General features: G+C 46.8%; 1 protein-coding gene across 1 annotated transcript in view; it reads left to right on the plus strand.

The window, feature by feature from the left end:
• The window catches only part of B4GALT1 (beta-1,4-galactosyltransferase 1), a 63,991-nt gene extending 47,831 nt beyond the window's left edge, over positions 1-16,160 (plus strand). Inside the window, exons 3-6 of the mRNA XM_003130680.4 lie at positions 4,373-4,560; positions 9,115-9,237; positions 12,495-12,599; positions 13,031-16,160. Coding sequence (XP_003130728.1) covers positions 4,373-4,560; positions 9,115-9,237; positions 12,495-12,599; positions 13,031-13,163 — 549 coding nt within the window. The 3' untranslated portion in view covers positions 13,164-16,160. The remainder of the gene's footprint in view (positions 1-4,372; positions 4,561-9,114; positions 9,238-12,494; positions 12,600-13,030) is intronic.

The raw sequence follows: 16,521 nt of genomic DNA on the forward strand, positions 1-16,521 counted from the left end.
ATGCCAGAGCCACAGCAACACCAGATCCTTAACCCAATGAGCAAGGCCAGGGATCAAACCTGCAGCCTCATGGTTCCTAAATCAGATTCGTTAACCACCGAGCCAAGATGGGAACTCCCCCGGAGAGCTCTCTGATGCTTCTTAAGACGTTTTTCCCTGCCACCCCAATCTTCCAGGAGGATACGAGGTTTGCTTCATGAAGTGTCTGAGGCTATAGACTCTTTTTTTCTCTCCTTCCAGCCTGTCAGGCTCCCATCACATGTCTCTTCACTCTCCCTGAGGCCAGTATGCCTGACTAGGCCCAGGCTCGTATCCTCTCTGGACTGACCATTGTTGGCTTTGCTTGGTGATAACCCACTGATGGGTTTGTTTGCCCATGATTTACAGGCTTTTCAGTGAGCTGTGGTCAGTGAGACAGCTGTCCTGTCCACCATAGAAACGTCATATTGTCTTTTGGCCTTTCTTCTTTCTTCCCATCTTCTCCCTCTGTTAAGAGGAGCCAACTGCCCTAGAAGGAAGGGGTAAGGGTAACTCTTGTCTACCGATGTCAGAAGAAGCCTGCACTTAAAAAGCTTAGCCTTTCAGGGGGACACCTAATCTCAGTATACCAGCTTCTCTTTGTGTGACTTCCCAAGCTTATCATGCTTCTCTCAAGGTCTCTCTGACTTTTTTCTGCTGCTGTAGAGATCCTAATCCTATGAGCCACAGGCTAACTCATTTGAGCCTTAATCCTTTTTAGAACACTTGCACCCCCCACCCTCCTCCATCAAAGAAGCAGGATTTGGGAGGAATCTTGAAGCTGATGGAAAGGACACAAATAAACATGAGAGAAGGAAGAGTCTCCAGGTTGGATCTGCGAGACCTTTTGAAAGGTCAGACTGTTCAGGATGGATGGAAAAACCTACTTCAGTGGCTGACTTTTGTTGCCAGGCAGTGTGCTAAGGCCTTTTCAGGCATTGTCTCTTGGAATACAGCTCATCTATTGTCAGCCCCATGCCCAAATGAGGAAACCTAGAGGTGTGATAACTAATGAGTGAAGAAGCTGGCGTTCCTGGGATAAAAATGCACATCTTTGTCACAGTTGTGCATTTGGCTTTGTCAGATAGTAGGTGTTTGATCAGTGTTTACCTGAGTGATTGAAGTAGATGATGCACTGGATGAATGTGCCAGTGAAGAGGGGCAAGAATGAAGGCTGCTATCTTCCTGTTCCCTGGAATGTAATGAGCATCTCGTGTTCATGGTGGTGGTTGGCAGTCTGGCCGGGGCCTCTTTCTTATCCAGAAAACTACTCAAGGTGTTATACCATTTCATCCAAAGGAGCCTAGAATTGGGAGTTCCCATTGTGGCTCAGCACATGATGATGTGGGTTCGATCCCTGGCCTCATTCAGTGGATTAAGCATGCGGCATTGCTGCAAGCTGCAATGTAGGTTGTGGATGCAGCTTGGATCTGGCATTGCTGTGGCTGTGGCAGAGGCTGGTGGCTGCAGCTCTGATTCCTTCCATATACTGCACCCGTAGCCTTTAAAAAAAAAAAAAAAAATGGAGCCTAGAATTGACTTTTCTGTAATCCTAGGGGGGAAAGAGAAATACACATGTACACACACACACACTTTCCTTACATACCATTCTGCTCCTTTGGTGTCCCTAAGAGCCTTGGAAGGTACACCTGCAGAAGTGTACCCTGACTTTCCAGGAAGGCACAGGTGATACCAGGCTGGGAAGAAGGATGGGTGGAGTGCTGTGTAGTTTTTAGTTATTTTGAAAAACTGTGTGACTGGTTCTAAGTGTGGTCCAGACACTGAAGCACTTACTGAGTTGAAGGAGCTCTTATGCCACACGTGAGAAAGGGGTAGGACAGGTCTGCTTCTTGGGTTTCCCCTCCCAGCTGCCATGGGTCTTGGGGTAGGCTCCTGAGGGACCCATTCATGGTTCCAAATTTCCAGTTCCTGGGAGAGAAAAATGCTCCGTGTAGTCTCAGTCAGGCATCTGCTTAGATCAAACCATCGTGGCCAGCAAGCCAGGTCCTGTGGTTCAGACATCCTGCCCTTGTTACTGGGGGACAGACCAAAAGAAGGGAGCCACCCTCAGGGGTCCCCTACACGGGTGGGAAAAGGCTTTGCTGGGATATCGCCTTTTCACTTGTTGGAAAAGTGTTCAATGTGGCTGAATTGCATTTCACAACATGCAGAGAAAGCTAACTCTTTTAGGGTCTTTATGGGGCTGGAGGAGGAGGATGGGAAGCACCAGGGCTCTCCCCAAAGATAGAAGGGTGTGGGAGGAATGAAGTAAATCTGAGTTGGAATGAAGGTTGTTACAAGATTGATGAAATGATTAAATGATGCACCAGGCTTGTAAAATACTTACCTGTGCCTCATGTATCATATCCCCCAGTAGATATTAGCAATGTGCTATTGTGGTAATAGTAATAATTACAACAATGTTACATTCTTAATGTGCAATTCTTAAGCTCTGGCTTTTTTTTTTTTTTTTCTCCCCTCAAGATTTAGGAATGACCTCAGAATTAGCTCAAGGTAGAATTCTAAATGACTCTTACTGGTGGGGCAGCCAAAGAACACCCTGAGTGCCACTGGGCATAGCCTTCTCCCTTCACCACGCATGGTTAGAAAGCTGAAGAAAGGACCTCTTGTGTAAGATGCTTCATTTACTGTTCTGGGCTTCTTTTTCTGACTTCCTGGTACTTGTCTTTCTCAAGTGGTTTGTTTCCCTGAGTCACCCTTCTGAGACCAGGGAGGGGCCATGGCACTCTCCGCACTTGCACGGGCAGCCTGTGGAGTGCCAGTTTCCAAGTCCTTGCTTAGGGTGCTGGAGAAAGACTGTTCGGCAGCCCACACTTTTGAGATTGTATAGCTACTGCAGGCCCTGGTGTGGGGTACATTTTCCTCCAAAATAGAGGGCCCTGATCTTGTTGATCCCAAGGGATATTGGGGAAGAACACTTAGTGAGGGTTCCAGAGTGTTGAACTCTAGCACCAGCTATGTCATTTATGTGGCCTTAGCATCTTCACGGCAGTGCTGAGAGAATTCCATTCAGGATGAAAGTGTGGGTATGGAAGGGCTTGTGAACTGCCTAGTACAAGAGTGGCTGTGTTGATGCTATTCCTGTCCTTACTAACCTGGGGTCATGGGAATTGATGAGAGCAGAGCCCCATGGCTGTGACCCTGAGGAACCCCTTTAGTTGGATCCTCCCAAAAGGACTGCCATCTGCCATTATATGTTGAAGCCCCTCCATTGGTCTACTCATTTATCCATCCATCCATCCATCCATCCATCCATCCATCCAGCAGTCATTTACTGAGCTCTTATTATATGCCAGGCAATGTTCTAGGCACTGGATGAATAAAAAGAATTCCACAGAGTTCCCATTGTGGCTTAGTGGATTAGGAACCTGACTAGTATCCATGAGGATGCCGCTTCCATCCCCGGCCTCACTCAGGGGGTTAAGGATCTGGCATTGCTGTGGCTGTGGTGTAGGCCGGCAGCTCCAGTTCCGATTCGACCCTTAGCCTGGGAACCTCCATATGCCACAGATGCAGTCCTAAAAAGATTAAAAAAAAAAAAAAAAAAAAAAAAAAAACTTTCATCCTTCATTGAGCTTATGTTCAGTCAGGAGACTGAAAATGAATAAAACATGAAGTCCCTTGGCACCAACACACCTGGTTCTTGGGGATCCAATGGTGGGCCTCCTGAAGCAGGTGTCCTTCTCTGTCATGCACACTGTCATTCTGTGTATCACACTATACTGTGGGCCCTTGAGGGCAGAGAGTGACTTGCGTTTACCATATTTCTCTAGTGACAGATACCTGGAAGGCACACAATGTGTGATCAAACCATAGTCAACCATACAAAGAGGGTAGAAGTGAAAAGCCCCATAGTCACCTGAATATCTTTCCTGAAATTAGCCTTTATTTAATATGTGAATAAATAGCACATATGTTTAAATACCTTTCAGCTAACAATACTGTCTTGATGATCATTTCCTTGTAGAGCTTCCTTTTTGCTTTAAATAGTTCTATTCCATTATATGGATGTACCATGGTTTATTTAAGCAGTTTCCTGGTAATGCTTATGTCATTGTTTGCAGTCTTTGTTTTGATAAACATGCGATGCACATAGTGAACACGTTGTTCACAGGGTCATTTGCACACTTGAAAATCCTCCAGGATAATTCCTAGAAGTGGGACTGCTGATTCAGGGAATGCCACCCGGTATCAAGTTGTAATGTGAGGGCAGAAAGTGAGGTCCAGAAGCGGGCTTATGACCACGTGGAATGAAGAAATCACCAAGCCCCTGTTAGTGTTCTGCTCAAAGGCCGTATGGCATCTGATACCACTTTTTTTGTTTCTGCACCAGGCTGGAGAATCCATGTTCAACCGTGCAAAGCTCCTCAACGTCGGCTTTAAAGAGGCCTTGAAGGACTATGACTACAACTGCTTTGTGTTTAGCGACGTGGACCTCATTCCAATGAATGACCACAATGCCTACAGGTGTTTCTCACAGCCACGGCACATTTCTGTAGCAATGGATAAGTTTGGATTTAGGTAAGAGAGATTCACCAGAATCTGTAGAAAACATGTTTCCCTCTTATGTGACGACTAGGAACTGCAATTCCTCCAGCCCAGGCTCTGGAGAAGCATGCCTCCTCTGAGAACTGGGTACTTTTTGTGTGTGTGTCTTTTTTTTGGCGGGGGGGCGGGGCACCTTTAGCATGTGGAGGTTTCTAGGCTAGGGATCGAATCAGAGCTGTAGCTGCCTGCCTACACCACAGCCACAGTAATGCGGGATCCAAGCCGAGTCTACAGCTTACGGCAACCCCGGTTCTTTAACCCACTGAACACGGGCCAGGAATGGAACCCTCATCCTTATGGATACTAGTCGCATTCGTTAACTGCTGATCCATGACAGGAACTCTAGAAATGGGTGCTTTTTAAGCCAGTTGTTGAGGAGGAAGGTGGAGTCTAGAAACACCTTTAACTGTACATCCAGGCGGGAAGAGTCTTTATGTTTAGGATGGCTCTCATCTTTCTTTGGGATGCAGAGACTATATTACCGTGCTTTCTTCTTTCACCCTTCTCCACGCAGTTTAGGAGTCAAATTGGAGTCATTTTTCTGCAGCAAATTCTTGGGCTTGGATACTGTAGCAGAGGTTCCTTGGCACTTTAAGAAGGAACCTGGTTCTCTTTCCCTGCAAAGTGCAGGCTTCTGCTTCAACACGGGGAGCTCAACCTTTTCCACCCAAATGACCCTGGTGGAGAAACGAGCTGATGCCTGTCTCCAGTATAATCCAAAGCACATTGTCATGGGAGGAAAGTCACTTCATAATCTATGTTTTAATCTTAAAAAAAAGTAAATTTGCATTTTGTTTCATAATTTATCCATGTTTGTATCAACATAAAGTTGTTTTAAGTCACCTATCAGTTGGGTCACCTGACCCCTCCCTCCCTCCCTGTTCTGAGTCAATGCAAAAGCCCCAGGGAAGCTGTGCTGTGGGCACCCCGTGTGCTCAGCACCCCCAGCCTGGGCTGTGTACTGCAGTGTTGGCAGCCCATGTCCACCAGCAATTCCTTGATTCAGATGAGTTCTTTCAGGCTCATTTTATTCTCATCATTGCCTTTTGTCCTCCCCTGATGGGGGCATGCGAGCTGTGGGATGAATGTAGGGATGCTCAGAAGCCCTTCCCCCCAGATTAAAGACATTCAGACATAAACTTACTATCTTAACAAGGGAAATTGACTGTAAATGGCCTTCTGTTCCCTTCTATCTACCCTCCCTGTTTGTGCATCTTCTCTTCTAGATACACTTGCTCCTCTGTGTTCTCCCTTGAAGCATGGTAGTGCTTACCTAATTCTTGTTTTTTTTTTTTTTTTCATTTTTTAAAAAAAATTTTTAAAAGTATTATTGAAGTAGAATTGGAGTTCCCATTGTGGCACAGCAGAAGTGAATCATACTAGTATCCATGAAGAAATGGGTTCAGTCTCTGGCCTCGCTCACTGGGTCAGCAATCCAGCATTGCCGTGAGCTGTGGTGTAGGTCACAGACATGGCTAGATCTGGCGTTGCTGTGGCTGTGATGTAGGCCGGCAGCTGCAGCTCCAATTCCACCCCTAGCCTTGGAACTTCTGTATGATGTGGGTGCAGCCCTAAAGAGCAAAAAAAAAAACATACAGAGAGAGAGTGTATTTACAAGGTTGAGATAATTTCTGCTGTACAACAAAGTGACTCAGTTATACATATACACAAATCCATTCTCTTTCAGATTCTTTTCACATACAGATCATCACAGAATATTGAGTAGAATTCCCTGTGCTCTACAGCAGGTCCCTGTTGGCCAGTCATTCCATATTCCTCAGTGTGTACATGCCAGTCCCAAACCTCCAGTCCATCCCCGCCCCCAAACACCTACTTAATTTTTTTGGCCTTGCAGTTCCTGGGCCAGGGATCAAACCCAAGCCACCTCAGTGACAATGTCGAGTCCTTAACTGCTAGGCCACCAGGGAATTCCAATGCTTACCTAATTCTTTACCATAGCACCATGATTATTTTACAGAACTAGTTAGGCTTGAGGGACAAAGCAGGTAGGTAAGATAAAGCAGCAGAGAGAGCAAAACAAAATCTTGTCAAAATCACAGGTACTTCCCCCTGGAAGTGGCTAAGAGTCCATTTCTGTAAAAACACTGATTGCAAAAAAGCCTTAATGGGAGTTACCATTGTGACTCAGCAGTAATGAATCGAACTAGTAGCTATGAGGACGCAGGTTCCATCTCTGGCCTTGCTCAGTTGGTTAAGGATCTGGCGTTGCCATGAGCTGCGGTGTAGGTTGTAGACACAGCCTGCATCCTGTGTTGCTGTGGCTGTGGTGTAGGCTGACAGCTGCGGCTCCAGTTCAACCCTAGCCTCGGAACTTCCACATGCCACAAATGGGGCCCTAAAAGGCAAAAGAGAAAGGAAAGAAGGAAGAAAAGAAAAGAACAAAAAGAAGAAGAAGAGGAGTTCCTGTCATGGCTCAGCGGTTAATGAACTCTACTAGTATCCCTGAGGACAAAGGATCGATCCTTGGCCTAACTCAGTTGGTTAAGGATCCAGCGTTGCCATGAGCTGTGGTGTAGGTGCCAGACGTAGATCGGATCCTGTGTTGCCGTGGCTCTGGTGTAGGCCCGTGGCTACAACTCTGATTGGACCCCTAGCCTGGGAAACTCCATATGCCATGGGAGCAGCCCTAAAAAGACCGAAAAAAATAAAGCAGAAAAAGTAAAAGCCTTAATGGCCTGGCCAGCTCTGGTACAAACCCTCACATCACAAGTGCAGACTGCTGTTTGCTATCTGCCAAAGGGGAATGACTTGGCACCTAAATGATGACACCTTGTTACAAGTCTCTGACCTTTGATTCATTAAAGCAGGGATCTTTGCTTGTGGATGCTTACAGTCAGAATTCTGGAATGTATTTGAAAATAATAATTAACCTCTTTTTTTTCCTATGTCCTATATGGTTTGGCTGACTGCCCCCTCCAAGTCCGAGTTACAATTTTCCTTAATTTATGTGATAGGTTTCGGTCCCTTTGGATTCCAGTAAATGCCTGAGTGTGGTTTGGGGTTGCACACAGGGCCATCACAAAACCACAGCCTTTAAAGGACCCACAGGAAGGCCTTTGCACAGCCTCTGGGCATGTCCAGAGTCTTAACATTTCTCATCAATTCTTCCTCTGCATGCCTCAGGGGTCCACGATTCATAACCACTTAAATATTGAAATACAAACATGTTTGAAAGGATGAGAGCCCAGATGCCCTACTGCTTGAAAATGTGTCAAAATAGATTCACCATTATATATTTTGCTCAGTCAGGGTGTGGTAGAATTTTCCAAGAGATTTTTATTTTATTTTATTTTTGTCTTTTTAGGGCCACACCCATGGCATATGGAAGTTCCCAGGCTAGGGGTCAAATCCGAACTATAGCCGCTGGCCTATGCCACAGCCATAGCAACTCAGGATCCAAGGCACATTTGTGACCTATACCACAGCTCATAGCAACACCAGAGCAAGGCCAGGGATCGAACCTGCATCCTCATGGATACTAGTCAGAGTCATTTCTGCTGAACCACAACGGGAACGCCCAAGAAAATTGTATTTTAGCAAAATTTCAGAAATGCTGTCTTGACTGTTGGGGTTAGTGTCCAAGCTGTTAAACATTTGGAAGAAATGAACGCTTGACAGTAGGTGGGCATGGGTGGGAAGGAGGCCCGATGGGGTGGGCCTAAGCAGCCCAGTAGGAGTTCCCATTGTAGCTCAGCAGTAATGAACCCAACTAGTATCCATAAGTATGCAGGTTTGATCCCTGGCCTCAATCAGTGGGTTAAGGGTCTGGCATTGCTGTGGCTGTGGTGTAGGCCCGCAGCTGCAACTCCGATTCCACCCCTAGCCTGGGAGCTTCTGAATGATGCGGGTGCAGCCCTGAAAAGCAAAAAAAATAAATAAATAAAAATAAAATTAAAAAATAAGGTAGTCTTAGTTTCTAGGTCCTTCTGAATAAGGATTCCCTGTGTGGGAACAGGACACCTGGGAAGCAGCTTCCTGAGCATTGCAGAAGAACTGGGCTTATGCTCTCGTCACTGACTGATTTTCTAGATAACCGCAGAGGCAACACAGAGGCAACACAGTGCTCTTAGAGCAAGACTACTTTTTGATACCTGTGTCTTTTCTAAGATAATCTGAGTCTGATATGAAAACAAAACAAAGAAACCCTCATAAATCCCTAATTTAAAAACTCCCGTCGTGGCACAGCAGAGACGAATCTGACTAGGAGCCATGAGGTTGCACTTTCGATCCCTGGCCTCACTCAGTGGGTTAAAGATCCAGTGTTGCCATGAGCTGTGGTGTAGGTTGCAGACACAGTTCAGATCTGGTGTGGCTGTGGCTGTGGTGTAGGCCAGCACCTATAGCTCTGTTTCGACCCCTACCCTGGGAATGGTGCAGCCCTTAAAAAAAAAAAGTTCCGGAGAATAAAAAAATGTGTTTATATTTTGAGCAAGATTACTTTTAAGAAAAGTCAGAATTTACTAACCACTGGTCCCCTGTGTGTATGTGTTCTTTCTCCCTCTACAGCCTCCCTTATGTGCAGTATTTCGGCGGTGTCTCTGCTCTAAGTAAAGAACAGTTTCTCACCATCAATGGATTTCCTAATAACTATTGGGGCTGGGGAGGTGAAGATGATGACATTTTTAACAGGTAATGTCACAACATAGATCTTTTTCTTCCCTGTCTCGCTTCACTTCTGGTTTTTCTCTCAGTGCTTGGTTATTCCATGAGGATTGACCCTTGGGAGGGACCCCATCCCCACCCAGCCCAAACTGGGTGTGCCCTCCTGTAGGTGCTATGGGTTCAAAAGAAAGTCTTTAGGAAAATTAGCTTCTATGATTTTTTTGCATTAGCCTTTTGGAAAATGTAAAATGAGAACCATGTGAAGGGGTGCGTTTACTTTGATTCATTCTTCGTGACCATCCACCCCTGGGGCTCTTTGTAAGCTGGTAAACCTTATCATGTGAGTTGTGATCACCGATGGTAAAAAAAAAGAACATCTGTCCTTGGCATCTGAAGCTACATTCTCCTCAGTGCTTCCCCGCAATGGAGTGTTCAGCCCTGCTGGCTGCAGATAAAAGGCTCCTTCTCTCTTGGGAGCCAGTCTGAATTTGTCACTGGGTCTGCTATCAGAATTCACCCTAGTGGCTTCCCGAATTGGAGTATATGAATTTGATGATTAACAAAAGATGTCTCTGGAGTTCCCATTGTGGCTCAGTGGAAACGAATCTGACAGTATCCATGAGGATGCAGGTTCGATCGCTGGCCTCACTTAGTGGGTTAAGGATCTGGCATTGCCATAAGGTGTAGTGTGGGTCAAAGATGCGGCTCGGATCCGGCGTTGCTGTGGCTGTGGCGTAGGCCAGCAGCTGCAGCACTGGTTTGACCCCTAGCCTAGGAACCTCCATATGCAATGGATGCAGCCCTGGGGGAAAAAAAAAGGTGTCTCTGTCAGAGCAGCACCCAAGTCATTTAAAATTAGCTTTGGGAGTTGTGGCTCAGCAGGTTAAGAACCCAGCTAGTATCCCTGAGGATTTGGGTTGGATCCCTAGCCTTTCTCAGTGGGTTAAGGATCCAGCGTTGCCACAATCTGTGGTGTAGGTCAAGGATGCATCTAGGGTCTCTTGTTGCTGTGACTGTGGTGTAGGCTGGCAGCTGCAGCACTGATTTGACCCCTAGCCTAGGAACTTCTGTATGCCATAAATGTGGCCCTAAAAAGCAAAAGAAAAGAAAAATTGAGGTCACTTTCTATGAGAACTTGGCACAGACCCAAGTCTTTAATACAGGCCTTGAGGAAAACTTCAGTTCTTAAGAGTGTGCAGATTGGTTATCAATAAGCAGAGCCCTGGGCCAGGCAGGCCCAGTGGGGTGGGGGTGGGGTTCCCACTGACGTGCTGAACAAGGGAGTCCAGACAGAATCAACCTTGCTTCCACAGCCCTGCACCTGGGCAAGCTGGAAGGGTAGGAATGGTGTCCAGGGCTGACATGACGCCACAGACCTGGGTAATCAGAAAGGTTGGGGGAGGGAGCTTTGAGGATGGACTTGCAAGGCTGGAGGGACTAGAAGGAGGAATGGCTTGTGGAACAGCTTTTCTTTCTTTTTAAATAAAAAAAAATAAAATTGAGATATGTGTATATATATAATATATATGTTTCAGGTATACAACATAGTGATTCACAATTTTTTAAGGTTATACTGCATTTATAGTTATTCTAAAATATTGGCTGTATTTCCTGTGCTGTACAATATATCCTTGTAGCTTATTTATCTGATAAAGTGAATAAGGTAACATAAAGATAAATATTTATAAAATAAAAAATAAAGATAAGTAGTAGTTTGTACCTTTTAATCTCCTCCCCCATCTTGCCTCTCCCTCAGAGCAGCTTTCTTGAAAGATAAGGAACCTGGCTCTTATCCTGTACTGACTCACTGTGTGCCAGGTACTAACTCAGCACTTGGGGAAGGCCAGGCCAGGAACCTTTAAGTCGCCCAGGACTGGTTATTCCTGCTTCTTTTTTTTTTTTTCTTTTGTCTTTTTGCTATTTCTTGGGCCGCTCCCACGGTATATAGAGATTTCCAGGCTAGGGGTCCAATTGGAGCTGTAGCCATCGGCCTACACCAGAGCCACAGCAACTCGGGATCCGAGCCGCGTCTGCAGCCTACACCACAGCTCACGGCAACGCCAGATCCTTAACCCACTGAGCAAGGGCAGGGACCAAACCCGCAACCTCATGGTTCCTAGTCGGATTTGTTAACCACTGCGCCACGACGGGAACTCCTCATTCCTGCTTCTTAACTAACTTTTATTGTCCCGCTCTCAAGGCTTTAGTTTTGGTCCTCATTCCTTTCTCCCCTGGAACCTACCTTGCTCCACCTTGTTCTGGCTGCCTCTAGTCTTGTTCCCAGCTCTCCATTCTTAGATTGCTTATCAGAGAGACCGTCCCCTTTGGCCCTCCATATCTGCCAATTCCACATCCACAGATTCAAACAACTCTGATCAGAAATAATTGGAGGAAAAAACTCCAGAAAGCAAAACTTGAATTTGCTCTGCACTGGTGGCTGTTTACATAACATTTACATTGTATTTACAGCTATCTACATATCATTCACGTTGTACTAGATATTATAAGTAATCTAGAGGTGATTTAAAGTGTATGGGAGGATGAGGATGTGCTTGTGCAGAGGTTATATGCAGCTGTTGCACCATTTTCTACAAGGGACTTGAATGGCCACTGGGAAGGGGTGGGGCTGGGGTAGGGGGTGGTCTTGGAACCGTTTCCCCTCGGATACCGGATACCAAGGGACCACTGTATCATATCCCTTTCAGACACAGGCGCTGTTCTGGGGGATGCGAAAAGCCCTGAGATGGCCTCCATGATACAGTCTTTGCCAACTTCCTCTCTGGCCCTTCCTATCCTAGACCCTGATCACCAGTCCCTGGAAGCTAGTGGTGCTCCCTGAGGGCACTGTGCTTGCCCTCCCCTCCCTGCCTTGGTCCCTAAATGCTCCGGCAAACACCCACTCACCTTCATGACTTGGCTCTGCCTAGTCTTGCTCAAGTAGAGTTAGTTCCTTCTCCCTCTGTGCCACATAGCCCCACTTCTCCCTCCCACCTTCGTCCTGGCACTGGTGGCCCTGTGTTCAAAGCATCCACACTGTAAGTTCCATGAGGGCAGACACCCCCAGTGCCTGGCACAGGATAGTCACCAAGATCTAGAACCCATGGTAAAAGGTGATGGGGACGCAGTGTGAGTTTTAACCATTGCCTGTGCACTGGGCTGGGGTTAGGGCCAGGTGAGAACAGCAGGCAGGATGGTGGCCTGGACAAGAGTCTTGCAGCTGGGGCTGGGGGACCCAAGCCTTAGGGCAGCTCTGTAATGACCACTTGTCCCTTTACTCCTTACAGATTAGCTTTTAAAGGCATGTCCGTATCTCGCCCAAATGCTATGATCGGGAAATGCCGGATGATCCGCCACTCAAGAGACAAGAAAAATGAACCTAATCCTCAGAGGTGTGTTCTGTGTTTTATTCTGTCCTGCTGTGTACATTTCCTTCTTCCTCCTTTCAGAGGAGATGGGCTGTAGGAATGAGGTTCTGGAGAGAAAGGGAGGGTTCAGTCCAAGGAGAAGAGGTGGAGTGCGAGGGAGGAGGAGGGGCTGTGAAGTTCAAACACTTAATGTTTTTTTTTTAATTTAATTTTTAAATTACTTTCTTTTTAGGGCCACACCAAGGCATATGGAAGTTGCCAGGCTAGGCATCGAATTGGATCTTCAGTGCTGGCCACAGCCACAGCCACGCAGGATCCTTAACCCACTGAGCGAGGCCAGGGATTGAACCTGCATCCTCATGGATACTAGCCAGGTTCCTTACCACTGAGCCACAGCGGGGACTTCTAAAGGTTTTTGTTTTGACTCCAGCTCTTTGCCCACTTTTCCCTTGTAGGTTTGACCGAATTGCACACACCAAGGAGACCATGCTCTCTGATGGCTTGAACACACTCACCTACCTGGTGTTGGACATAGAGAGATACCCGTTATTTACCAAAATCACAGTGGACATCGGGACACCGAGCTAGCATCTTGGTACACTGATAAGAGACCCAAAAATGGCCAAGGCCCTCTTCTGGGTGTCTCTGCCAGTCTGGGGCTGGTCCCTCTCATTCTTACCAATCAGAGTGATAGGCCCTCTCCGCTCACCATTCAGACGCCTTTCCAGACGACCAGGACGAGTGGGATGTTTCGCTCCCAATGTGGCTCGGCGCGTGACTTCTTAGCCCTACGAGGTGTATGTAAGCATAGAGACTGTCAGCCTTTGGGGGATCCTCAGCATGTTCACAGTGTCACCCCAAAGAATCAGAGCTATACACAGCCCCAAATCTGGTGACTGTGGGACTCAATTCCCAGTGAAAAACTGCTAACTTTTTGTGAGATAGGTAAGAATTTCGCTTTAAATTGTGGTATTATTACTTTGTGAAAAATTGGAAAGTGCTGCTGAAATTGGATTGGTGTGTTATTTTTTGGTTGTCGTGTTATTACAGAAAAACACACAATTTTAACCATTCTCATTTACCCCTCCCCCACCCTCTTTCTATAGTATGCTCCTATTACAATCACTCTGTGTGTGTGTGTGGCTTTTCTTTCTTTCTTTTTTTTTTTTTTTTTTTGGCTTTTTAGGGCTGCACTTGCAGCATATGGAATTTTCCAGGCTAAGGGTCAAGTTAGAGCTGCAGCTGCCGGCCTACACCACACCTCATGGCAACGCCAGATCCTTAACCCACTGAACAAGGCCAGGGATTGAACCCAAGTCCTCAAGGATACTAGTCAAGTTTGTTACCACTGAGCCACGATGGGAACTCCCTGTGTCTTTTCTTAGCAAAAAAATTTTAACACTTGAGCCTTGGATCTTTCACCCTGGTGACTGTCAAGTCCAAGGCCACGTTAGGCACCAGAGTAAAAGCCTTGGGTATTCTTCCATTCAGTGGCCTTCCTCTAGATTGTCTGATTTCTGAATGTAAATCTTTTTTTAAAAAAATAGCAGTTTGTAGTATTTTAAAGAAAGAAAAAATCACATTCTAAATATGACTGAGCTTGATTTTTGTGTTGATACAGATCTGCATAATCATGGCAATTTATTTTTCTGAGCATGCTATATAAACTTGAATTTCTTATGTATTTTTATTGTGGTGTTTTAAATGTGGGGAGGGAATTGAGCATTTTTTTAGGGGAAAAAATATTGTATGCTGTAGTGGTCTCACACGGGCCTCTGATGTAGCTGGCAGGCCAGGTTTTCTGAAGAGCAAAATCACCTTTGGACCCTTTGATGAGAGCTCGGACTCTCCATCAGCATTATGGAGCTGGGCCTCTTGGGGGAGGCCGAAGCCTGAGCCTGCCTGGCAGAGCTCCCCCACCTCTACCTCCTTACCCTCCGCAGGCAGGTGGGCAGGGCAGAGGGAATCCCCACCTTCTCAGACTGGCCCCAGGACCTCCCATTAGGGCCTTAGGCTGTGCAGTTGGAAATGACAGCCATCAGGTTATTTCCTGGCCCTCAGCCTGGGGAGGTGGAAGAAGCCTCCATCTAGCCCACCTTGTAGGACTGGTTCTCCTTCCTCCTCCCCCTGCCTCCCTCGTGAGGTCTTTCTCCTTATTCCATCACCCTTTTGTTCCTTTGCCTCTTGGCTCTTCCTTAAAACTGGCTTATGGCACTCAGGGTCAGACTGACTATTCATTCTCCAGCATGAATGTGCCTTTTAATTAGAGATCTAGAAAAGTTCAGCTGGACCTTCCACACTCCCCCCACGACCACTCTGGTGCCTAAGCCTCAAATTTTTTAGCAGGTGCTCCCACTCCAGGGAGGCTGACTCAAAGGGAGTGTCTTCCCCAAGCCTACCTCTGCTGCCAGAGGTTTTAGCCTGCCTAGGATGAGATATGCAAGGTGGCTCCTGCCACTGGACGCCCTTGCTGGGTCCAGCCTGGGTTGACTGCTTAAGATTCAGCTTTCTAGTCCCAGGGGTGACCTTTCAGCTGGGGGCAGCCAGATCCCCACCACTGACCTTCTGGAAGCCAGCCCCCATTGTGGAGGCTGAGCTGGTGCCTGGCCCCAATCTCACCTGTGCCTTTATCGCTTTGAGCATCTCAGCTGCTAACTTGGTTCTTTTTTCCAGAAGCCTTTGTAATGGTTACAAATTATTTTCCATTACAGAAGCAGTTGGGCCATGCAAAGAGTATTCCTTTTCTTAGTTCCCCACTCCTAAATAGCCGTGTTGGTAAAACTAAGAATGACTGCCCTGAGAAATTTGGGGAAATGCAAAGAATGAAGACCTCCCTTTCTGTCCCCAGATCCTGACTTTTCCAAAGTGCCTTAAAGCAAAGGAGACAGATACCTTGAGTGGTGACCTCTTTGTTACTTACTTTACTCTTAGAACAAAATTCTGACTTTTTTTTTCTTTTTTGTTTTTTCTATTACGTTTTCCTTCATGTTCCATTGGAATAGTCAAGTATGTGGCACATTCTCAGGACCAAGGGAAATCCTGCTTCACCTGTTCCCTATTTGCTGATCTTCCGGTGCTTTCATGGGGTCCACCTGGGCCCAAGGTCAGTCCTGGACCTTGCCTGGTTTATGAGATGCTGCAGGGCCTGTTTTTTTTCTCTGGGGAGTTCAAGGCTGAGGGTTCAGGGAGCATTTCTTTCACCTGGAAGTTGTCATATGCTGTGCCTTTCTCTGTTTTTGTCTGTTCTGTTGCTGGTGACTCCAGAATGGCCTTTGGGAAAGATCGGAGAGCAGAGGTGGCACAGGAGGGTAAAAGAAATGCTGGTGCTGGCTCTCAGCCCGGGCAGGGTCTCTGCTGATCCGAGGGCTGGATGTGGGGCACCCCACACAGCTGGGAGGGGAGCTTTCCTGTCCAGTGACATGTTGTGTACTGTGTATTTTGATTTCCCATGTACGCAAATGTATCTCTTTACCATTGTAACCGGGGGATGGGGGGAATGTCTGACCTTGATGTTCAAAACAGAACTGTATTTTTGCCTTTAAATTTCCAGTAATATAACGTGAATAAATGACCCTATCTTTGTAATGGCAGGTGGCTTCTCTTCTGAGGGATTTGGGTTCTCCAAATCTGGGGGGGGGGGGCAGTGATTGGGGCAGAGGTCTGCCTCCTGTGCCTGGTTGGGGCGGGTGTGGGGTAGGGTAGGGGGAGAAGGTGGTACCTCACCTGGCCAGATCCACACCTGCCTGGGATCACACAGTGTACACGCACCTCCCTGGAACCGGCCATTTCCCCATCTGAGTCTCATATTCATATCTGTAAAATGGGAATAGTAACAGAGACTTTTTGAGGCTTAAAAGAGATGGTATCTAAAACGATGACTGCCACCTCACAGGGACTCCCTGTGTAGTAGCTGATGCCACTTCAGAGGAGAAGTTTCCCCAGCGTT

The sequence above is a fragment of the Sus scrofa genome, chromosome 10 (genome assembly GCF_000003025.6).
Source record: "Sus scrofa isolate TJ Tabasco breed Duroc chromosome 10, Sscrofa11.1, whole genome shotgun sequence".
In the NCBI taxonomy this organism is placed as follows: domain Eukaryota; kingdom Metazoa; phylum Chordata; class Mammalia; order Artiodactyla; family Suidae; genus Sus; species Sus scrofa.